General features: G+C 44.8%; 2 protein-coding genes across 7 annotated transcripts in view; one reads left to right on the top strand and one right to left on the bottom strand.

Moving 5' to 3' along the window:
• The window catches only part of NSUN2 (NOP2/Sun RNA methyltransferase 2), a 33,701-nt gene extending 23,537 nt beyond the window's left edge, over positions 1–10,164 (bottom strand). The window contains exons 1-5 of the mRNA XM_032135228.2: positions 9,932–10,164; positions 9,646–9,803; positions 8,922–9,026; positions 2,636–2,741; positions 313–384 (exon numbers count right to left, since the gene is read on the bottom strand). Of these exons, the coding sequence (XP_031991119.1) occupies positions 313–384; positions 2,636–2,741; positions 8,922–9,026; positions 9,646–9,803; positions 9,932–10,027 (537 nt within the window). The 5' untranslated portion in view covers positions 10,028–10,164. The remainder of the gene's footprint in view (positions 1–312; positions 385–2,635; positions 2,742–8,921; positions 9,027–9,645; positions 9,804–9,931) is intronic.
• A 216-nt stretch (positions 10,165–10,380) lies between these two features.
• SRD5A1 (steroid 5 alpha-reductase 1) overlaps positions 10,381–24,506 on the top strand; it is a 33,052-nt gene continuing 18,926 nt past the window's right edge. For 5 of the 6 annotated variants that reach the window (XM_032135229.2, XM_058430205.1, XM_058430206.1 and 2 more), the window contains exons 1-2: positions 10,381–10,915; positions 24,253–24,419. In XM_032135229.2, coding sequence (XP_031991120.1) covers positions 10,623–10,915; positions 24,253–24,419 — 460 coding nt within the window. In that variant the 5' untranslated portion in view covers positions 10,381–10,622. The remainder of the gene's footprint in view (positions 10,916–24,252; positions 24,420–24,506) is intronic. The other variant, XM_032135232.2, reaches the window with a different exon arrangement.

The raw sequence follows: 24,506 nt of genomic DNA on the forward strand, positions 1-24,506 counted from the left end.
GAGCTCTCAATACATGTTCACTATCATTTTCAACCTAATTTAGCCAATCACCATCACTGAAGACAACCCATATAGTAAACAAATCAGTAAAACTAAAGGGGAGAAAATAGTTTTCTAAACCATAAAAATTAAGTAGGACAAAAATGAAAAAAAAAAAAAAAAAGAAACTAAGATATGTACATATGACTATCCAAAGTGAAAAGAAGAAAAAATGGACTAATTATATTAAGAAAAAATGGTTTCATCAAAACAAACAGGCATGACACTGGTAACAAGCTGCCCACCCACACGTTTCTAGTTGCTGTATGCTACCTTATGATGAGGCCGGACGCTGAGGAGCAGTGGTGGGATCATGCTAACAGCTTCTTGACGACTGATATTTCCCTTGAGAAAAAAAAATCAGCAACAATTACAAAAAAAAAAAAAAAAACACGCAGAGAATTTCAATCTTTGGCATTGTTTCAAAGGCAAAAGGAAAACAGCACATAATCTTACACAGAACAAGAGAACTCATACTATCACACAGAACACTAAATGAGATGGATCTGTACACTAGCGGACAAATAGTTGCTATACCATTCAAATGTTAGAAATTCAGGTATAATACCAACTTTCATGAAAGAAAAGGGACTTGAAGCTTACAGAGCCCCAACTCCCCGTCGCAGGAAAGCACAGAAGCTAGAGGGGCAGCTCTCAACGACAGAAATGCTATTAAATATTTAAACAAGTAACTTCAACAGACAGCATCAACTTAGGACAGCAAGTGACTGTCACAGGGTTTTTCCTTCTTGCCTAAAATTCTATTTCTTAGTCCTCCACTATTTTCAGACATAGCCCATGTCCACTTTCTATTTCTCACAACTACCTTTCAAAGAGATGAAGACATCAACCACTGCTTCCATCTTTCCATCTTTAGACCATCAATATCTAAAATCCCTCACCATACTCCCTGCCCTCTGCCTTCTCTAGTGGGCCAGAACATCTGTTACAAGGCAGAACTATTCAGGTGCAGACAAAATCCTCCTGCCCTGGCCCAGCACTAGCCTCAACCACACCTCTATTTTAACCGCCTTGAAGCTGAGGCTTCTGCTCCAACACAACCCTACAAAAGCTGGGACTTCTGGAAATGAACAGCCACCCAGGCATCCATCACTCACCTTCAACTCAGGCATGTGACTGTCAAGAGCCTTAAATACAGGCTTTTACACTGATGGCTGCTAATTTTCACCTCATGGGTTTCTGGCCAGTATGAGTCTGTGGTGATTCCCTCACTAGGCACACTGATTCCAAGCTTCCGAGTTACACGTGTGATCCTAATATGCCTGCCTTCTGTATCCATCCAACGTTTTGATTAAAGCATTAAGTAAGATGGGGACAACCTAGCAGACAGTCACCAGATTCATGATCACCCTGTGTAGACGTTTTGTGGCCAACTTTCCATAACCCAGAGGTTACTGCCATTCATCTCAAGAGCTCTCATCACGCTGACTCCTAATCAAAAACCTATACTAGTTCCCTACAACATTTGCTACCCACCGTAAACTCCCATCTCTTCCATCTTCCAAACATGCCAAAACCTGGCTCTTCCAACCTATCCATGTGCATCACACCCACAAACCCCATGCTCTCTTCCAAGTGCAAACCTGAGCTGTTCTCTAGCAGCTTACTCATCTTTATTTGGCCTTCCATCTAGATTAAAAGTTGAGGAAAAGAATCCTTTCCTGCACTGGTCTCAAGTACGAAAGGGGTATGTGGCAGCACTTAGTTCCTGGTTCTTGTTACTATTCAGGAAGGAAAAGCCAGGCAGACACAAGCCCAGTTTAGTCGGTTACTTAGATGACAGAAAGCCAAAGTGAAAAAGAACCATAATCTGGTGACACACAGATTTACTAGAAAGTAGTAGTTTAGAAAATAGGAAGGATGAAACCTCTGATTTTAAATGTGAGATTAAGAATTCCAAAAAAACAAATACCCAAACTTTATAGACATTCATTGAATTATTTAGTACATAAGCAAATAGCTATTTTGCTGGGGATGGTCTGATGCTAAAGGTAAAAAGCTCAGCACCTGAACTGCACTCAAGGAATGTGGGTGGCAACAGAGAATGTGAAGACAGATGCTGTCCTGTGAGGACCAAAGCTGTGCTTAGGGGTTTTGTGGTTACCAAGAGCAATGTGTGGTAAGAAAAAAAAATACAGTAAAAAGTAAAATCAAAAGCTTCATAAAATAAATCGATTTTAAAAAACAAAACCAAAAACCTATTCCCCACCAAGATGGCCTTAAAAACATACTACTTTTTATGTACAACGGGCACCTGAAATGTGTACCTAAGAAGGAAATGAGAGTGCAGTGCTCACCCCAACCCTATAGCCATCCAAATACACAAGCAAGAGGAAACAAGAAATTAACTAGCTGGGATTGATATCCTTACTAAATTTCATGACTAGATAAACCAAACAAGGCAACGGATATACAAATAATCAGAAATCGCAGGTGGTGCACACACCACAGTTGTCTTTACCGTGTGTGATGTCCACCTATTGCTTCTAGTGACAAGAACCTAAAAACAGAACGACACTACATCTATACATTTACAGCTTTAAGGAAACTAGCAAATCTAAAGAAATCGACTTACAGATTCAGTTTCACTAACTAGAAACTGATGAAACTTTTCCAACTGTGGCGATTTTCTCAAGATTTTTCGACTTAAATTTGTGTGCCAGGCAAGTTCTTCAGGATACCTGACCAAAAAGAAAGCAAAACGTTTATGGATTATAAACACTAAAGTCCTCTGCTGACAACTTTGTGCTTCTATTAGTCACATGCCAATTGAGACTTTGAATGTTGTTCTCCCTGCTCCTATTCACAATCCTCTACGGTCAGCCAGCAACACTCAGATGTCGCTATAGGCTTAAGGAACATGTCTAGCTACACCGTGGCCCAATCAGAAACAGGAGAGCCATGGGGGGTTATAAGATTATGCATATTACTGTAAAATAAAATTATAATGATGAAACGTTTGAGATCAGATGGAAAAGTGGACACTCCTCTGCTCTTCACCATTATAACGTAACAATGGTAAGGTCATCAGAAAAAAAAGATAAAAGATGACTTACTTAATGTGCAGATTGCACAGAATCAAAATAACGCAGTGTCAGAGTGTCCCACAACTATATGATTAGAGTTTTTTTTTTATATATTTTTCATTATTTCTAACACCAGTTCAATAATGCACTAAAATATTTTACATACCAAAAAAACCCTACCTTGGAAACCACTAATGCATTAATTTGAGCTCCTAGGCTATTACCTGTATATAGCTAAGAATAAAGCACTTCCTGCCATCATTTCTGTGAATATATTTGAACTTTCTACAAATGATGACATCAATGGTATTTTTATTTTTTATTTTTTTAATTAGGGGAGAAATGGGGGATACTAAAAATACTTTTTTTGAGACAGTCTCACTGTCACCTAGGCTGGAGTGTAGTGGTGTAATCTCAGCTCACTGCAACTTCTGCCTCCCGGATTCAAGCAATTCTCATGCCTCAGTCAGCCACCTGAGTAGCTGGGATTACAGACGTGTATTTTCAGTAGAGATGGGGTTTTGCTGTGTCGGCCAGGTTGGTCTCGAACTCCTGGCCTCGAGTGATCCGCCCACATCAGCCTCCCAAAGTGTTGGGATTACAGGCATGAGTCACTGTACCCAACCCAGGATGTGCTTTTAAACTTGGCCTGCACCTATATACAAGTATCTGCACCGTACAAATGAGCACACTGATGTCACACGGCACCACGCTCAATCCAATGCCAAACCAAGTGTAACATGTCACGCAGCCATAAATCTTACTGTAGTTTCAGCAATTCTCACTAAATCTGAGATGCAGTAATACACTCAATTTAACAATGCAGGCTCACAATGTTTCCATCCGTCAAACTGTAGCTAGAGTGAAAACCATGAAAATAAAATTGGAATGTTTGGAAAACACAAACATATTTGACTGCTTTTAAACTTTGATTATTTGATGGACACAAACTCGGGACTTAAAAGCCTGACAGTGCTCAAGTCATAATATTACAAGATATATCTGAAAAGCATTTTCTACCAAATAATGAAGATGAAACTGGTTGAATCTGTCCACGGCCACCCTCCAAAGGTCCCCAGCGCTTTGATTCTATCTCTTATAGCCCAGTTCCCTCGACATTTAATGTGTTCAAAAATATAAAGCCAAAATAAAATCATATTCATAAGGCAATTTAAAAAAGAATTGTTTTAAATAATCTTTTGGACTCATTAGAGGCGAAATAGTAGGTTACATGCAAATTTGTCATTTGCTATAGTATTAGGCAAATATCTGCTGTGCCACTGTAACCTCTACTTGCAAACAGCCAAATGCCAGCTCATACAGTATCTGGTCTTCCTGAACTTGTCTGTCTCAAAGCTAGTACGATCATGTAAGTTATTGCCTTACCAAATCACTAAAACATCAGTATGAACACCACATGCCATTTAGACTTATTGTAAAGAGCTGAATTTTCATTTTCAAATATAGATAAGCAGTCTAGATATACTTTGAACAAATATAGGCTTATATGTCTTATTCATCAAATTTCTGATAATCAAAATGTAAACGTACTATTACAAGATTAAAATTCTACAGTATTTATAATTGTGAAGGCTGTTGATCTCATGTAAAGAAACATTTAGGAACTCTGAAATATTTAAATACAAACAGAAACTAAGAGATAAATGTTAATTTCCTCCGGGCACAGAGAACAGCCTGGGCAACAAAGTGAGGTCCTGTTTCTACAAGAAATGTTTTCATATTATGTTTCTTAGACAGCTTTAGGAACAGCATCATCTTTTTATGAACCAAAAAATGTTTATTGAATCTTTGTAGATTTTAACATCAAACAAAATGAGAGGTATATTTAATTTTTAGTTAATTCAAATTTAGCTTGTGTCTTTTAAGAAAAAATCCTGTTTGGGCTTTTTAGAGGATAAGTTAAAAGGACCACTGTCACCTTTGCATATCAAAAATTCTCAAGTGGTAAGAACTCTGTAAATATATACAACATCTATAACAAACCATCCTCAATCTAGACATTAAAAAGCACGTAAATGGGCGAGGTGCAGTGGCTCATGCCTGTAATACCAGCACTTTGGGAGACCAAGGTGGGTGGATCACTTGAGGTCAGGAGTTCAAGACTAGCCTGTCCAACACAGCAAAACCCCATCTGTACAAAAAATACAAAAAATAGCTGGGTATGGTGACGGGGGCATGTAATCCCAGCTACCTGGGATGCTGAGGTGGGAGGATCACCTGAGCCCAGGAGGTGGAGGTTGCAGTGAGCTGAGATCATGCCACTGCACTCCAACCTGGGCAACAGAGACCTTGTCTCAAAAAAAATAAGTAAACAGCACATAAATAGAATGACAATAAGGTGCACTCTGAACAGCTGGTTGTCAAAATAATGCTTTTATAAGAATGCTTTAGGACAATTTCTCATTGTTCTGAGTCTATGGAAAGTAAGAAAAAAAATGAAAGTGGCCCAAGCTATGGTCCTATACATAACTTTCCTGCTAAAAATGTAGTTCCAAAAAATGTTTTCCTAAATTGTATTTCACTATGTACCAGAGGACTGGGAGGAATATTACATGATTTGTTTCTGCATCTTCAGCAATACAGAGAACTACCAGAAGTCCTGGAAAGCTTCTGCTTTACTTGCTTGCTGAGAGATTTAGTATCCTAAAACTGACAGGTGCATTTGAATAAATGTTTAGAGAATACAGCTGCCAAGAAACTGGCATTGGCCAGGAATGGTGGCTCATGTCTGTAATCCCAGCACTTTGGGAAACCAAGGCAGGAGGATCGCTTCAGCCCTGGAATGCAAGACCAACCTGGGCAACAAGGTGAAACTCCATCTCTACAAAAAATTTAAAAAAAAATTAGCCAGGCGTGGTGGCATGCAGCTGTAGTCCGAGCTACTCAGGAGGCTGAGGTGGCAGGATCACTTGAGCCTGGGAGGTCAAGGCTGCAGTGAACCATCATGACATCACTGCACTCCAGCCTGGGTGACAGAGCGAGACCCTGTCTCAAAATAAAATAGAGAAACCATCGATAATGGAAAAAGCCAAGTATTAGAAACCCAAATCTACAATGTTTTGTTCATACCCTTCAGCTGTGTGTTCAGAAAATTAAAGCAAACGAAAACATAGCTGGCTGTTGGCAGAGAGCAATTCACTTTCATTCTTCAACTACAGACAACCTGCAGATTCTAAGAGTTTGGTAATTACCTCGTCATATACCCAGACACGTTATTAAACAAACAAGGCGGAAAAGCAGCTATTAAATGTTAAAAGGGCTGATCAAATCAAAGTTTAACTGGAGTTTGCAGAGAATAATTAAAAACTAGCAAGCCTTATTAACATCGCATGGTTTCTCCTAGTTTGTTGGAGCCTGCAGAAGAAAATGCCCACACTGATGGGCCTCGAGACCACACCTCTTCCCTACAGACGCATGCTGAAATGTTCCTCCTGGACAGGAACTTCTTCATCTTAAAAGCATTTCTTATCCCATCTCTGTGCTTCTAAACACAAGGTTTTAGAAACAAATGTTTCCAGGTGATTGTGTGAAGCAGCACATACACGCATCACTGGTAAAAATACAAACGTGCCCAAGAAGAATCGTAATCCTGTCTTCTTAAAATATTTTAGATGGTTTGGCTCTGTGTTCCCACCCCAATTTCACCTTGAATTGTAATATTCCCCACATGTCAAGGGCAGGACCAGATGGAGATAATTAAATCACGGGGGCAGTTTGCCTCATGTTGTTCTCACAACAGTGAGTTCGTTCTCAGGGGGAAATCTGATGGTTTATAAGGGGCTTCTTCCTTTGCTCAGCACTCGTTCTCTCTCCTGCCACCCTGTGCAGAGATCTTTCGCCATGATTTTAAGCTTCCTGAGGCCTCCCAGGCCATGTGGAAATGTGAGTCAATTAAGCCTCTTTCCTTTATCTATACATTACTCGGGTATGTCCTTATAACAGCGTGAAACGGAATACTACAGTATCAGACCTCTACTTCGAGTAGAACACAATCAGTGTTGTCAATCAAATCTTCAAACCAAATGACTTGAGGAAAGTCTACAACCTAGTTATTGGGAGGAAGAAAAGCTTGATCTCATGAAGGCTACCTCATCTCAGCAATGCCATAACTAGAGGCTGAAAAACATCTACCTTTTCCACTGACCTCACTACAGTGGACAATTAGTGACCACTAATAGCAACCTAGCACCCGTACCATTTTCCTATACTGCACCCTTCAAGATTTTAAAAATCTAAGATTTGGCATATCTATTCTGTTTTTTCTTTTTTGAGACAGGGTCTCGCTCTGTGGCCCAGGCTGGAGTGCAGTGGCACGATGTTGGCTCACTGCAACCTCCACCTCCTGGGTTCAAGCGATTCTCATGCCTCAGCTCCCTAGTGGCTGGGATTATAGCTGTGTGCCACCATGCCCGTCTAATTTTTGCATTTTTAGTAGAGATGGTTTCACGATGTTGGTCATATTTATTCCTATATCCCAGCAACACATTCCATGATGGTGATATTCGGTCTTGACTCAGAATATTGGCTTAATGTTTGGCCAGTCAGCATTCACTGTGAATGTATATGCTTATCTGTGATATGGACGATGAAAATCCAAATAGCCAATGAAACAAAAACAAGCAAACCTGTACCCCATGATTAACGAAAATCTGACCTCGATTTGCGAACACTAAAGGTTATCCAAAAAGGAAAGATAACTCTACGTACTGGAATAGTCAAAACCTCAAAAGTTGATGCAAACACTTTATTCGGCTGGGCGTGGTGGCTCACACCTGTAATCCCGACACTTTGGGAGGCCATGGTGGGCGGATCATGAGGTCAGGAGATGAGACCATCCTGGCTAAAACGGTGAAACCCGGTCTCTACTAAAAATACAAAAAATTGGCCGGGCGTGGTGGCAGGCACCTGTAGTCCCAGCTACTCGGGAGGCTGAGGCGAGAGAATGGCATGAACCAGGGAGGTGGAGCTTGCAGTGATCCAAGATCGTGCCACTGCACTCCAGCCTGGGCGACAGAGTGAGACTCCATCTCAAAACAAACAGACAAACAAAAAACGGCTTAATTCACCTTTTCGTGCATTACTTTTCTTTTCTGAGAACTCAATACCTCAAAGTTAATGATAACGACTTTTCCACTTACAAGATAACTGAAGGACTGGTGCCTCCAGAGTTCTCCAAGCATCTTTACAAGATGCTGTCAGCACAGGGGATCACCTTCACACAACTGAGACTAGAACTGAGCCATGAGGAATAGGTAACCCAGAGGGCACCTCCAGGACAGGTCAAGAAAGAGGTAGCTCCCGGAGTAGTAGTACGCTTGGGTGCTGAGACTCGGAAATGCTACACTGGCTGGTGCAGTCTGTACTGGGAAGCACCAGGAGATAACCTGACAGCAGACAGTGGTAACCTGTCTGTAATGGAAAATACTAGGAGACCACCTACCAGGAGACTGTTGTCAAGCTAAGTCCGTCCTTTTTCTGAAGGCAAACAAGCCACTCTGCAACAGTTTTGATGTGAGAAAACAAGGGCTGTAACATAGAGCTGGCGGAAGTGGTGACATAAAGGAAGAGGCTGGATGTACTAGGAAGAGCTGGCTGAACTCAGTGACTCATTAAGCTGCAAATCGCAAATCGCATGAAAACTTGCATAGCAATGTAATGTTGATAAAAGCACCAGGTACTAGAACATTAAGATGTTTGCAAAGTATACCCAGGCTCTTTCACGTTAACAGCAAATGCAGTACCAAGAAATACGATTCAAGTGATAGAGATTAATATCCCAAATAAATATTCGGCATGAAGCATTGTGGTACCTACCAACTCAGTGGCTGTGGAACTTCAACTTTCTGACCGTCCACCTCCAGGTCCTCCAATTCCTTGAAATATTTGTTCTTTAAGCAATGGAGAATCTCTTTTGCGTGGCTATTGAAAAATAAGAAAGTTTCAAACTGATCTAAAAAGCTAAGTTAATACATTGTATCTTTTTAAATTTAAGACTGCAAGTGTTTTAAAACTAAAACCAACTTTTGCATGGAGAGCAAACATTCTTTAGTCACTACTTTTACACTGTATGCCTTCAAAATTTAAGCAGTCCACACTGTTTGAGCCCTAAGAGCAACACTGCATTCCTTCTCTCCTAAGCATATCTACAGTTACAGTCTTACTTGCGACTCCTTTAGAAAGATGTAACTACAAAGATGGGGGGGGCGCGGAGAGGGGAAGGACCAAGGGGTTTTATGCATTCTCTATAAATTCTCTTACATTCCAAAAGGTAAGACCCTCAGCTTCCCTCCTGGAAGATTCCCCAGGAGCCGAATCTTCCTCAGATCTCATTTTCATTTCCTCTTCTAACCTTGCACCTGCAATACCTCCGTGACTATTTCATTGGACCCTGTGCTCCATACCTCAATGCTTCCTGAATCCAAACCGCTGAAACGCCACGGTTCTCTGGCACTGTAACACTTGTCGGAGAAAACACCGTCGCCTTTAACCTCCAGCATCCTGGCCCCAACTCCCAAAAAATCAGGCACTGCCTCCCTACCTTTTGTAACCAGTAATTCTTAAAGTGGCCGGGAGGGGCTCCCTGAGAGCGTCCATGAACTGGCCCCACTCGCCCTCGGGCACGATCTTGAGCTCCTGGTAGTAGTGCTCGAACAGCTTGTTCTCCTTGACGATCTCGGGGTAGCCTCCTTCCCAGCCCTGAGGAAGGAAAGGAACGTCTACCCCGAGGCCCGAGGAGCCGCCCCCCTCGCCGCTGCCTCGCAGGCCTCGGGGTCCAGGAGGCCCAGGAAGAGCCCCTGGCCCGCCCGCCTGGTCCCGGCTCCTACCGCCTCGCCGCGCTTTCCACCGCCCTCGGCGCCATCCTCCGCGTCCTCCGGCCGCTGCTGTTGCTGGAGCCGCCGGCCCCGCGACCGCCGCCCCATAGCCCACGCGGCCGCGCACGCAGCACGCAGAAACCGGCCCGCCACGGCCACAACTCTAGCCCTACAGCTCCCGGGACTTCCGGCCGGAAACCAAGGCCCCACGTGTCCGGGCCTGGTCCTTTCGGGGACCTTTGGGGACCGTCCAGGAATAGGCCCAAAGCGCACAACCCGTCTTCCCGAAAAGCAGCGTGAAAGGGAAAACCGCGGACAGCTCTAAGGGGAAAAAACGCTCCAGGAAGCAGCCACAAAGGCGTCGCCGCGCGAAGCGCCCGGGTTTCCCACGCGGGCTCAGGGAGCTCCGCGGACAGCCTGAAGCCGCGCGTGCGCAGAGCGGTGCGGGGTTACAGCGGCCCAGCATGGGCGGGGCGCTTGCAGGTCCCTCCCCGCGCAGGTGCTCGCCCCGCCCCCAGGGCCGCGCCCACAGTCCCGGCTGCCCTGGAGAAGCCTGAATTGAGAACCCTTTCTGCAGTGTCCCGGCAGTGCGGGACTCCGGTAGCCGCCCCTCCGGTAGCCACCCCTCCTGCCCCTGCGCCGCCGCCCTATATGTTGCCCGCCGCGGCCTCTGGGGCATGGAGCACGCTGCCCAGCCCTGGCGATGGCAACGGCGACTGGGGTGGCGGAGGAGCGCCTGCTGGCCGCGCTCGCCTACCTGCAGTGCGCCGCGGGCTGCGCGGTCTTCGCGCGGAATCGTCAGACGAACTCGGTGTACGGCCGCCACGCGCCGCCCAGCCACAGGCTCCGAGTGCCGGCGCGGGCCGCCTGGGTGGTGCAGGAGCTGCCCTCGCTGTTCCTGCCGCTCTACCAGTACGCCAGCGAGTCCGCCCCGCGCCTCCGCAGCGCGCCCAACTGCATCCTCCTGGCCATGTTCCTCCTCCACTACGGGCATCGGTAACGTCCCCGGCCTCCGGCCCCCTACCCCCTGCCCGGCGTCCTCTCCGACCCTCCCCTCACTGCCCGGTGCCCTCTCCCCGAAGCCTCCCCCACCCAGATTCCCTCTCCCTGCCAGATCCCCCGGGGCGTCCCCCATCTGCACGCGTCCCCTTCCCCTGCCACCGCTGGGGTCTCCTCCCCGAGTCACCCGGCCCCGGGAGTTTGGAAACCAGAAGGGATTCGTCTAGAAAGGGCAGGAAACAAAGGATTGGAAGGGAGTGATGGAAAAAAACATGATGAAACTGATCTGGAAAGAGCCACTCAGTGGTCCTAGGTTTGGTTTCCTTAGCCGGGCGCGGTGGCGCCTGTCTGTAATCCCAGTTACTCGGGAGTCTGAGATGAGAGAATCGCTTGAACCCGAGAGGCGGAGGTTACAGTGAGCCGAGATCTCGCCACTGCCCTGGGTGACAGAGCGAGACTCTGTCTCAAAATTAAATAAATAAAAAGAAAGAATTAAAAAGTAAAAATGTAAAATAAAAACGAAGACTAGATTTTGTTCCCTTAGATCACGACTGTGGGGACGGCGGGGCGGGGGGTGGCCTAGAGTCTAATGCTGGTGGTCTTCGGTCTTGAGGGCCACTGGTTTCTACTCCTTTCTGCCGGTTCCCCTTTTGGTATCTTTGGTGATGGTGGAGCTGTTTTCTCCCAGCCAAGTGATCAGCTGCAACTGGAAACCTGGTGTCCTAAAACTGCCTAGCAGTTTCTCCATGTAGGCTTGATCACTTTCATGTCCACCTTATGCAAGGGACCCCAGGATGTGGGGGTGGCTTTCCAGGCAGCAACCTTAAACCTTAAACAAACGAAGTCTTAAAGATGACTTCTAAATCTTTCAAGGTTTTTGTTTTTTTGAATATTTGAAAACTGGCTGTGTCTGAAATCTTCAAGTCTTCTAATAAGTTGGGGTTCTCTCCAGGTCTTATCTTTTGGCTTTTACACAGCCAAAGCAAACGACAGGTCGAAAGTTCAGAATCAAAGTTTAAACGTTTTCATTCAGGCTCTGGAAAGCTTCACAGTTAAAAAGGGTGTCTCTACACCCAAGGAAGTTGAACTCACTGGCTGTGTGACTATGGGCGGTTTACCCAACCTTTCTGATTTGGGGTCCCACCTTAAAACACCCACTTCCCAGAGAGAGATAGGAAGAACTCAGTGTGTGTTTATAAGCCTCTCTTCTTTCTCCTGGTGTCGTGCATTCCAGCGAAGAGAAAGTACACAGCTCCACTGCTTGGAACCAGTGTTGTACCCAGCACAGTTTTTGATACCTGAGTTCCCTGAAATCCAGCACCTTACCCTGTAACTGGTGCAGTCTGTGTCCTCAGTGTGCTTTGATGACTTGCACTTTAAACAGGGGCAAGTCAACATTCATCAGAGGCTTAGTGAGTACTGTGTGCCTGAAACTCTTTGCCATTAGAGAAAGTTGCTTAATTTTTTTTTTTGGAATGGGATCAACCATTGCTACAATTTGAATATTAGTCAGACTTTGCTGTTTGTATATACGTTTCCATAAATATACCAGAAGCTGTATGTCTGTTTCTTTATGGCTAAAAGCAATCTCAGGTCAGAGTATTCGGTGCTATCCTAGCCCCATCGCTCATGACCCCGGATGAGTTACTAAGCTGCCCCGCAGCAAGGTTTCCCCACCTGTAGAATGGGCATAGTGGTGGAACCACCCTGTGGGATCACATGAATTTTAAGCAAAGGCAACTCCCTAAAATGCTTGCATGGTGCTGGCGCATCTGAGTGCTCAGTACATGATATCTAGCACTATTTTGCATTGCTGTGAATGCACATACAGACGTGTACTCTGTGTGTCATTCATGTGCACTGCTGCCAGCCTCGTGTGTCAGCAAAACTGTGGTGTTGGAAATGAAGGGAGCACTTTACAAAGTTTTGCCTGACATCCCAAGTGGAAGCTTTTTACCTTGAGACATCGTGTTTAATTGTACCTACATTCACTCAAGCAGAAAAATGAATGCAGCCTCCCAAAGGGCCAGAGTCACCTTGAATAATAGAACTTGAACAGCTCATTCATACAGAGTAGAACACGGAGACACAGCGTGCTGCTGTCTTCCCTGAGGCTGTTGCAGGAGGAGCTGCTGGGACAAAAGTCCACTTCCTATACTAATAGTTTAAAAGCTGCTCCAAGAGGATTGGCTGGGTCAGGTATCGTTTTTTTTTTAAACTGCTAGGCTATATATTTTTTTTGAATTGTACATGTTATTCTGTACATAGCCTATGTGGTTTGGGGACGTTTACGTTTTCCAAATAGAAAAGATAAACATTTTCCATTCTACCCAAGCAACTAATTTATTAAACAGTCACTCGATCTAAGTCATGAGCACTTGGAAGAGAACCAGAGTGGAAACAGCATTCAGCACTGAACACAAACCATCCCAGCAGCCCCTGGAAGCGTCCTGGAGCCCCTTATTTGCACAGGGCCCTGCAGAGAACACCACACCCAGTGAGAGGAGGCTGTGGGTACAAGGATGACTCTTACGAAAGGCAGGAGAAAAGTGAGCTGAGGAGGCGCTGGCCAGGCAGAGCCAGTAGCACCTTACACAACCTGACAGGTGCGCGCGCAGGCCCTGTGCTGACCTGTGAGGTTTCGCTGGAGTGAGGTTGGGCCTTGCCCTAGGGAGCTAGAGCCTCTTTTGGGAGTGACAAGGACCAGAGCCAGGTCCAGGGACTTTCCACAGTCCATGAGGCCTGAAAGCAGCAGCAGAACTACAGCTCTTCCCAGAGCAACTGACAGTTCTGCGAACAATGAGTACAGGACAGTCAGGTCGAGGGAGGAAAGGTGAAGGAAGGGATAGAGGGAACGATGCGCTTTCATGTGTTTATTCAGCAAACACTTACTGAAGACTTACGTGCCAGCGAGGATTTCTGGACCTGGCGTTGTGCTGGGGATATAGTGACAAGACATTCCCTTTGAGTTGAGGAGTAAAAGACAGGTTATGGATAATCTATGGGGTCTTTTGGACACAAACACCAGGGAGGGAAGGACAGGCTGCCTGGAAGGGGACAGGGCTGGGGTGGGGGGACAGCCGTGACACAGGACAAGCTGTGGTCCTGACCAGTTCCCCTAGGAGGGCAAAGGACATTTTCAGGAACATCTTTAGGGCTCGTGGTAGTGACAAGGATTGCCTGCCTCCTGTCTGTGCTGAAGCCTCCTCCTTCTGATCCCAGGGCGCTTGGGTTCTTGGGCGCAGGGGCGGCAGTATCTCACTGGGGCCTTAGTCATGTAGCACGTGGAATGGCGTCTGGCACGGTGGCAGCCCCTGGAGGCAGGTGCCTTCCCCAACCTCCTGGCAGGCCTCCCTAGAGCCCTCCAAAGCCTGTGCTTACTCCTGTCACCTTTGCCCTTCGCTCTGTGGTTACAGTGACGCCCCGCTGCATTTACCCTGTTCCCTGGCCCTCTATTTTGTCTCCCTGGGCTGGTGCTGTAACCAGGTCCTCATCACCTGTGTCGGTTCTTGCTGGGCTTCTTCACTCTTCCCCACTGGTCTTTCCCTACCCTCGTTTGTAAATCCTGCTTTGCTAGACACAGCAAAAGTCTCCTGGAGTCAAGGGCATTAGCTCTGAACTGTGTGGGAGTCGCTAGGGGGCTTTGCAGACTGTGCCTGACCTCAGGCTCTTTCTCTCCAGCCACGTGGGTTTGTTCAGTATTCCCTGAACTCAGGCTGCTTTGCTCATGGATTTTCCTTCCCCACTATCAGCAGTGAATTAGTCAGGGGATTGTCTCTTCATTGCACATTCATTTAACAAATTACTCTGAGGAGCCTGAGCAGGAGGTGCTGCTTGCCACAAGAGTCCTCAGCGACTGCCTTTGTTAGGACTGGTGGCCAAATGGTGCCCAGAGTGCACACAGTCAGATGCCCCGAGGCCTCCTCTTTCTGACACCTGCCCCAGGTTTGTACTCAGCCAGGTGCATGACCTTGTGGGACTTTGCTTCTGTCTTTATCTCTGACGATGGTTCCTCAAAAAATTGCACCAACTTTGATTCCTTGTTTCTCTTGTGTAATCCTGTTAATGGGCTCTTGTGGGGAGCCTAGCCCAGCTTCACTTCTAAATGTGTTGTGGGTAATGTTAAAACACATCAGGGAACTTTGAGGGTGAAGTATGTTAAAAGATAAACTCAGGTGCCTTAAAATTGTAATTTTTTAGGCTGGGCGCAGTGGCTCGTGCCTGTAATCCCAGCACTTTGTGAGGCCGAGGAAGGTGGATCACACGAGGTCAGGAGTTCGAGACCATCCTGACCAACATGCTGAAACCCTGTCTCTACTTAAAATACAAAATATAGCTGGGTTTGGTGGCACATGCCTGTAATCCCAGCTACTTGGGAGGCTGAGGCAGGAGAATCACTTGAACCCAGAGGTGGAGGTGCAGTCCAGCCTGGGCAACAAGAGCAAAACTCCATTTAAAAAAAAAAAAAAAGAAGTTGTAGTGTTTTTCTGGAGCAGACCAATTCATGAATCAGCACCAAACCACAAGCAGTATGAGCTCTACCTAGAAGGTGTGTGGGAAAGCGATTTTGTAAGACGTGTTTGCACAAGCAAGACAAAGGAAGCATTTGATTGGTCAGAGTGGAAAGTCCCAGAGGTTAGTGGGTGGTTTCTGCTTGGCACAATCTCTCATTAGAAGTCACTTGGCAGTTTCTGATTGGTTTAAGTTTCCTTCTGGTTTAAGTTTCCTTCCACTGTTGGGTTTCCATGTGCTTATGTAAGACACAAGACACCATCTCAGCCTAATGGCCTTCTAATTAATTTGTTTTAATAAGGGCATACTGAATCCTTGGCCCTTGCCTCAAAGATTGGAATAATCTGAGAAAAGAAAAACTTCTATTCGAAAGTGTAGAATGATGAAAAGTGAAATAATGATAGCCAAGCGCTTATTTTAAGCATGCTTTGTTGGCAGCTGTGCAATTTGGCCATCATTTCAAAAGTATTTTACAGGAGGAAAATCTAGACGAAAGGAACAGACCCAAATCTAGAAAGTGCTATAGATTTCAATGGTCTCAAGTTGTTAAGGGAAAAAAGCAATAAAGCTGATTATTAAAATTAGCCACTCTCAGTTTTAAACATTTAAAAATGATTAAATCCACCATGGCCTAAATTACTCCCATATAACCAAATTCTCTATTTCATTGTTCCTAAATTTGGGGGTACAACATTATAGGTTGTCCTGGAAGATGACGTCCAGTTGCTTTGAGAGTCAAATCATTTGCTGAATAAATGCCTTGTTGTTATCAGTAAACCAAGGGATTATTATTCCAGTTTGTTGGGAAAATATTTCAAGACATACTTCTTTAGTTCACTGTGTGAATTAAACAGGCATAGAACTTGCTTGCAAGACGACAAAACCCAAAAATCTTACTTTAAATGCTTTAAAGGATAGTCATTCCAAGTAGTTGCTTGCGTTTTCTTCCTCTGGAATGCATACTGTATTATATTTCTTTCCCCTTTGGAGCAGATCACGTCGAGCAGACGAGTATGAGCAGTTATTTACCAGTTACTTGGGTTTATACTGTATGGGTAATTCTGCTGGTTTGAATAGCTGGAGAAATCACTCAAGTGCTGCTTGTGAGTAGACGTTTGAGAAGCTCGGAGTTCTCAGTGCCCTTGTGTGGGTGCCACCCCACAGCCCTCGCGGACAGCAAGAATGGACATGGAGGCAGCCCCGATGATTTTGTTCTTTTCAATAATCCATTTTTCTTCCTGGGTGCTTATAGGGTACTTTCTTTTTCCTTAGATGGATAATCTGTGTTTGCTTGTTTATTAATTTCCCCTGAATTTCTCCGAGCCTTTTTAGGAAATTGAATTTAGCCCAGGAAATTGAATTTCTCCATGTCTCTCATTCCGTCTGTTCTGAATGTTAGGTGCCAGGACTTAAGATACTTCTCAATATTGTATGCGAACAAACTTACAGGCGAAATACATACTTGTTGTAGAAAACTTAGAAAATAATTCAAGGAAAGAAATAAAAGGTGCCTATAATTTCATCTTAGAGATAAAGCTGACAATATTATCGTATTATCTTTTTCCCCTATCTTTCATTGTTTTTAATAAGTTTTTTTTCTAAGCAGTAGAGATACACACATACAACATCTTGTAACCTACTTTTAGCAGTTGGTAAGTATTTCTTCTGACAGTGACGATTTCATATGCTTGGGCCGGACATTCCCATGTCTCAAGGGTCCTCATGGTGTGGTGGTCGGAGCACCTGGGGAAAGGGACATTGCCAGCCAGCCCTGCCACTGTGATGTTCTCTGGCCACGTCACCATATTCCTGTGAGCTTCCACATTCTGATCTGTAAAATAAAGATAATAGTCAGAGTTTTGCAGTGTAAAAAAAGGGCATTTAGTATAGGATTAGGAATTATTAGGAACACTTCTATAAGGAACTATAAGATGCACTTTCTTATTATATCTAAGCTTGTAAACTCAACCAAAAGGCAACTGCAAATCGTCCTTGCCATTAAAGCACCAAATAAATTCTGGCTCATTAATACCCTCAGTTCAGCCCCATCATCAAACATGTCTCCCATTCCTGGTGGCCTCACAGACACCAAGGTTTGCAGTTTTCGTGGGTTATAAAAACAACTTGATGAAAAGCAAGTCTTACTCTTTTTTTTTTTTTTTTTTCAATTGAGATGGGGTCTCCCAGTGTTGCCTGGGCTGGTCTCGAACTCCTGGGCTCAAACAGTCCTCCTTCCGTGGCCTCCCAAAGTGGTGGGATTACCACCACACCAGGCCAAAGTCTTGTTCTTTACATGGAAAGAAATCAGATAAAACAGGAAAATTGTAACATGACAGAGAATGAAGTGTCAGATTTAATCTTACATTTACTCTGATTAATCAGCAAACAGAATCTCTGTGTAGCTTCCCAGACTTGACTGTTTTGTATTCGTTAACTTGTAATCAGAACAGAAAACAGATTTATAACACATTGCTTAACGTTCTTTTTAATCCAAGTGCCTCATAGTTTCTCTTAAAGATGGTTTCCATCATAAGGGACTGTCACCTTCTGGTTCAATCCTTCATTTTCTCAAAGAGAGGGAATAGTTGTTTCCCATTGTCCCTCTATGGAAGGGTGATTTTGTGTGCGAATGGGACGGTGTAGGAGAAAGGCTGTGAGTGCCCATGCCTGTCCTAACTGGGGCAGTCTGGGCCGCAGACTGATGTGCTGTGAGTTCCATGAGTAATTTATGTCCAGGCAGGTGCACCCACCTTCCTTGCTATCTGAAATTGGCCCCATGGCCCTAAGTAGGACCCTGTCATTTATGCCTGGGGTCCACTCCACTCTCTCCAGTGCTGTTGTCCCTCTAGAGTCTAGACAAAGACTCAGGTAAAAGCCACGCCCAGACACCTTCTTCCCGACCCCACGCCACGCGAGTTCCAAATTGGCCACAGTCAAAGGAAAATCTTTGCCGACAGCAATGGATTTCCAAGGAAGGAAACTGAGTAAAGCTAAAGGGAATGGCCCGCAAGAAGAAAAGCCTTCCAGGAGGTGCTGAGAGGGGCAGAGCGCTTCCTTGGAGTGGAGTGCCTAGGTCCAAGTCAGAGCTCTCTAGAGGGAAGGAAGTTGGGAGGAAGATCTCACCTTTTCCTAGCGATTGGAGGCAGAGGCAGCATTCCCCTCCTCTCCCCTGTCCACCGCTCTGTTGACTGCAGCGGTTTTATGACAGGCCTATAGGCACCAGGGTTACTGGTGTCCCCTTCCAGGGCAGGAATCAGAGAACACCAGAAGAGACTGGTGTCGATCTTTTTAAGGCTCGGTTTCCAGTCCTTGCAGTTCTCAGACATTCACGTGAGACAAAAAAAGAGGGACAAATCTTATCCTGAGGTTCTTTGTGAATGTCTTATCCAGGGCATGTGCTAGAGCAGAAGTCATTCAAAAATGCAGATACACAGAAGCGCGTCCTCACTCCCAGAGCACAGCCAAGACTAGACCGCAGCAGCTGCAGCCATGTAGCACCAATGCCCTGAGCAAGAGCACTTTCTAAGGAAGTCAAGTCGATGTCTCCAAAATATAACACACTTGTGCTAATTCAGACTAATCGTCAGCAGGCTTTTCTGGAAGGACCCAGGTAGTGCATATCTTAGGCTTTGTGGGCCAAGATACTGGGTAGGTATTTACGATGAGAGAAAACACATTTTCACAAAAGTTTCAGTGGTAAATTCAAAATATATTATCTTAGTGCATTTTTTGTAATATTTGTCTAATGAGAAGATAGAATTCTTTTCTTGGTGAGGGATAACATTTCACTTATTGGGATTCAAAGTTTGTTTCCTATTATCAACATCTATTGTAAATGTTCCTCTCTTAGTGTTGATCTGTCATGAGATTTTACGTATTTTATCTCTATAAATGGAAGCATTGACATCAGTCCACATGTATATGATTTTAATTGAGCGTGATCATCACTTGGAAGGTACTCATGGAATCCCGTTAGATTCTTCTCTTGATCTTTGCCTCTCCGTATGGTATTACATTGCAGATTCATATCTTCCTATGGAAGATTAGATGGCAACTCTCCCACTGCACAGCTAAATGGATTTTGAAATATGGAAATCCAGGCTCACAAACACACTGTATTTAAACTTAGAATTTATATCCACTGCAAACTTATGTGAGCATGGAGATCTCACGTCTTTTAATTTTAATAGCATGGAAAGTACAGAACGCAGTTTGGTATGACTTGTGATTGGAACAATGTCAGTTGTCATCAAAATGACTTTAACACAGTATGAGTTTTGCACATAAGTGCTGTTTTTCCTTGCAGCTTTAGGTTGAATTTATTATCAAGTCTGCAGTAAAAGCTACTTAAGCCCTTCAGAACTCAATAATGGTGGTGAGGGCAGTTCTTGCTCAGAAAAGTTTCAGTCTTAGCTCTGAGCTCAAAATAATGTGATGAAACTTTATTAAGCCATCAAACTGGTGTATTTACGTGGGGCAAATTGGCATAGTCAGCTTATTTGTGACAAAAAGTTAGAGAACTGATGATGGTTGAGTCCATGAGAGAGATTGTCATTCACTGTTGACACTATGGGCTCAGTCACACACAATAGATTTTCTGCAAAAGACCTGCTGATACAAAAAATAGCATGAAACACCTTATATTTTTACAAGCTTTGTAAGTTTGTAATTTGTTTTTTTGTCCCATACGTTTTTATCACCATCAGTTGCAACAGGTTAGCAGATTCCACTTTGGATTTTACTAAATTCGTTTTTTCTCAACATCTTTGAAAATATTCTCACCGGTAGTTGTTCTACACATACTGTCTAAAGAGCCTGACCCACTTCAGCCTTGATGTGAACTCCTCAAATAAACAACTGAGCTGTATCAGTAACATCCATAGACTCACCCAGAGCCAACAAAGACTGCTCATCATCTGCCTTGCTTTTTTTTTTTTTAATTATTATTTTGAGACAGGATCTCACTCTGTCACCCAAGCTGGAATGCAGTGACATGATCCTCAGCTCACTGCAGCCTCCGCCTCCCAGGCTCTGATGATCCTCCCACCTCAGTCTCCCGAGTAGCTGGGACTACAGGCATGTACAACCACACCCAGCTAATTTTCGTATTTTTTGTAGAGGGGGGGTTTTGCCATGTTGCCCAGGCTAGTCACAGCAATCTACCTGCCTCGGCCTCCCGAAGTGCTGGGATTACAGGCATGAGCCCCTGCATCTGGTCCTGCCTTGTTTAAATTGACTGTCGAGGTTGCTCCCAGTGTCCTTAACTCCTCTAGCAAGTGTTCTCCCCGACAGGCCAATTGTGGGAAACAAGTGTGTATTCTCTGGACACGCCTCTTTGGCTAACTCACCATTGATGCGCAGCTTTCCTTGCTTCACTAACCAATGAGCCGCCCGATAACCTACTTTGGTTGCAGCCTCATTTTCCTTTGTTTTGTGAAGAAACCCTGCTGCCTCGGCCTCCCTGTCTTAAATGTTCTAATTTCTCTGACCAGTGCTTTTCTGTGAGTTGGGAATAGGCTGGTGAGTGCAGAGTCTGGTAGTATTATCCTCTATTACATTCTTTTGACACAGTTCTATTGTCATTGCCAGCTGACGTTTTTCAGGTCAGAATTCAACCCACAACTTGGATGCAAATTGGGAGAAATGGATCGAGGTTCGCTGGATGTGATTCTCATATCCCAGAGGGAACGTCCACCACATACGCAGAATGTTTCCTCAGCGTTGTTTCTCTCACACTGCATTTGTCCATTGTTTCAGTGGGTGACATCCAATGCAGAAGTGTCTTAGACCATTTTCCATTCTGTGTATTTCAAGCTTGCTAATATTTTCCCTTCCTCTTTTTCACCTTGCCTTCTTGTTATCCAGTATTGAATTTAGGATGGATTTGTTTCAGGTCCAGAGGCCCGACCTCTTATGAACTGAGTCCTTTCTATTTTAACAGACATCTTTCTAAACCAAATCCAGGCCTTATATTCCCCACAATTTTTATGTCTTCCTTGCATTGGGTTAGAACATGCTCCTTTGGCTCAGAGGAGTTTGTTATTACCCACCTTCTGAAGCCTGCTTCTGTGAATTCGTCAAACTAATTCTCTGTCCAGTTTTGTTCCCTTGCTGGCAAGGAGTTGTGATCCTTTGGAGGAGAAGAGGTGTTCTGGTTTTTTGAATTTTCAGCCTTTTTGCACTGGTTTTTCCCCATCTTTGTGGATTTATCTGCCTTTGGTCTTTGATGTTGGTGATATTGATACTATTTTTTTTCTGTTCGTTAGTTTTCCTTCTAACAGGCCCCTCTGCTGCAGGTCTGCCTGAGTTTGCTGGAGGTCCACTCCAGACCCTGTTTGCCTGGGTATCACCAGTGGAGGCTGCAGAACAACAAACATTGCTGCCTGTTCCTACCTCTGGAAGCTTCATCCCAGAGGGGCACCCGCCAGGTGCCAGCCAGAGCTCTCCTGTATGAGGCGTCTGTCAGCCCCTACTGGGAGGAGTCTTCCAGTGTGGATACACGGGGGGTCAGGGACCCACTTGAGGAGGTTGTCCCTTATCAGAGCTCGAATGCTGTGCTGGGAGAACCCCTGCTGTCTTCAGAGCTGTCAGGCAGGAACGTTTAAGTCTGCTGAAGCTGCGCCCACAGCCGCCCCCTCCCCCAGTTGGCTCTGCCCAGTTTGAACTTCCTGGGGCTTTGTTTACACCGTGAGGGTAAAACTGTCCACTCAAGCCTCAGCAATGTCAGATGCCCCTCCCCCCACCAAGCTTTAGCATCCCAGGTCAACCTCAAACTGCTGTGGAGCAGCGAGAATTTCAAGCCTGTGGATCTTAGCTTGCTGGGATCCATCGGGGTGGGACCCACTGAGCCAGGCACTGGAGAGAATCTCCTGGTCTGCTGGTTGCGAAGACTATGGGAAAAGCATAGTGTCTGGGCCAGAGTGCACTGTTCCTCCTGGTGGAGTCTCTCACGGCTTCCCTTGGCTAGGAAAGGGAAATCCCTCAACCCCTTGCACTTCCCGGGTGAGGCGATGCCCCACCCTGCTTCAGCTCGCCCTCCGTGGGCTGCACCCACTGTCCAACCAGTCCCAGTGAGATAAGCCAGTTACCTCAGTTGGAAATGCAGGAATCACCCACCTTCTGTGTCAATCTCGCTGGGAGCTGCAAGACTGGAGCTGTTCCTATTCAGCCATCTTGCCCACCCACCCTTCACAATCTATTAATATATAGAGAGCAGTAATATTGCCCAAAAAGGGAAAGTCAATCTTTGCAGTTAATCCTCTCCCCTGAGTCTCATTTTGCCTTTTCTAGAATTTCATAAGTCTAAATTGGATTGATTTCATTGGTAACAGTGCTATTCATGTTGTCTTTCTTTCTTCTTGGGTCAGTTTTGGTTATCTCTGTCTTTCAAGGACTTTGTCTATTTCATCAAGTTGTTAAATTTATTGGTATAAGGTTGTTCATAATAGTTCCTTATTATCTGGGTGCATCACGTGAGCCCCGGAGTTCAAGACCAGAACTAGAGATCAGACATAGAGAGACCCTGTCTCTACAAAAAAAAGTTTTTAAATTAGCCAGGTGTGGTGGTGTGTGCCTGAGGTCCCAGCTACTCAGGAAGCTGAGGCAGGAGGATCACTTGAGCCTAGGATGTTGAGGCTGCAGTTAGCCATGATTGCCCCACTGCACTCTAGCCTGGGTGACAGAGCAAGACCCTGTCTTGGAAAAAAAAAAAAAAAAAAAGAGTTCCTTATTATCCTCTTAAGGTCTGTAGGATATGTAGTGATGTCCCCTCTTTCAATGTGTTATACACTGATATTAAAAAGAAAATTCAAACGGAGAATAACATTTTGCATTCTCTTTATAATTTTCTAATTTCTTGTCCTTTTATTTTCACTCATTAAACCTTTAGTAAAGTACACCTAAGCCAGTGTGGTACAACAGAACATGATCTTTGAATTGCCCCGATTTACATTTAAGCTCAGCCACTCACTAGCCCGTGGCCTTGAGCAGCTTACTTAACCACTCTGAGTCTTAATTTTATCCTCTGTCAAATGTGGATAAGAGTGCCTCTGCCTGGTTAGCTGAGCTGGGGGCGAGGAGTCGCGGGGGGATTTGGGGGTGGGGCTAGCAGGTGAAAGGGCTCAGTGAATGGAAGCCATTGCAATGGTGATGGATGATGTGATGATGTGTTCCAAATCTCATTGCTTAGACTAGGACTAGTTAATGGTTTTAGGGTAGTGGAAATCTTGAGAGCCTCTTGAAGCCCCTAGTTTTCTCAAATTCAGTGTATTCTGTTTTATATTGCATGTAAGTAGAATCTGGAGTTTGTACACTGTGGTGAACATGATTGAAATGTGGTAATGCTTAATTGAAAAATCTGCTTTTTGGCTGGATACAGTGGCTCACGCCTATAATCCCGACATTTTGGGACGACAAGGCAGGAAGATCACTTGAGGCTGAAGTTTGAGACCAGCCTGAGCAACAGAGTGAGACCTGGTCTCTATAAAATAATAATAATAAGTGTGGTGGCACATGCTTGTAGTCCCAGCTACTCGAGAGGCTGGGACAGGAAGATCGCTTAAGCCCTGGAGCTCAAGGCCGCGGTGAGCCATGATCATGCCACTGCACTGCAGCCTGGGCAACACAGCAAGAACCTGTCTCAAAAAATAAAATTAAAATCAAAATCCACTTTTAGCTTAGACATAATAAATCAGTATAAATGTTACTGAGGATGACATTTGTTCAAGAAAGTAAGATTTAAAACCCAAATCATTTAAGATAGGATTACGGAAATGATTATCTTTAATTTTTTAAAAAATTGTGCCTGTTTCTTGTTTCCTAAGGTGCTTAATTTACCCATTTCTGATGCGAGGAGGAAAGCCTATGCCACTGCTGGCGTGTGCAATGGCGATTATGTTCTGTACCTGTAACGGCTACTTGCAAAGCAGATACTTGAGCCATTGTGCAGTGTATGCTGATGACTGGGTAACAGATCCCCGTTTTCTAATAGGTGAGTGTCCACAGCAGTGAACTGCGCCTTCTTCACATCATTGCTTTTATGTTGATGTCCCAGTGGTTTCTAATGAGAAAGTCCAAG

The sequence above is a fragment of the Hylobates moloch genome, unplaced genomic scaffold, assembly GCF_009828535.3.
Source record: "Hylobates moloch isolate HMO894 unplaced genomic scaffold, HMol_V3 SCAFFOLD_17, whole genome shotgun sequence".
Taxonomy (NCBI): Eukaryota; Metazoa; Chordata; class Mammalia; order Primates; family Hylobatidae; genus Hylobates; species Hylobates moloch.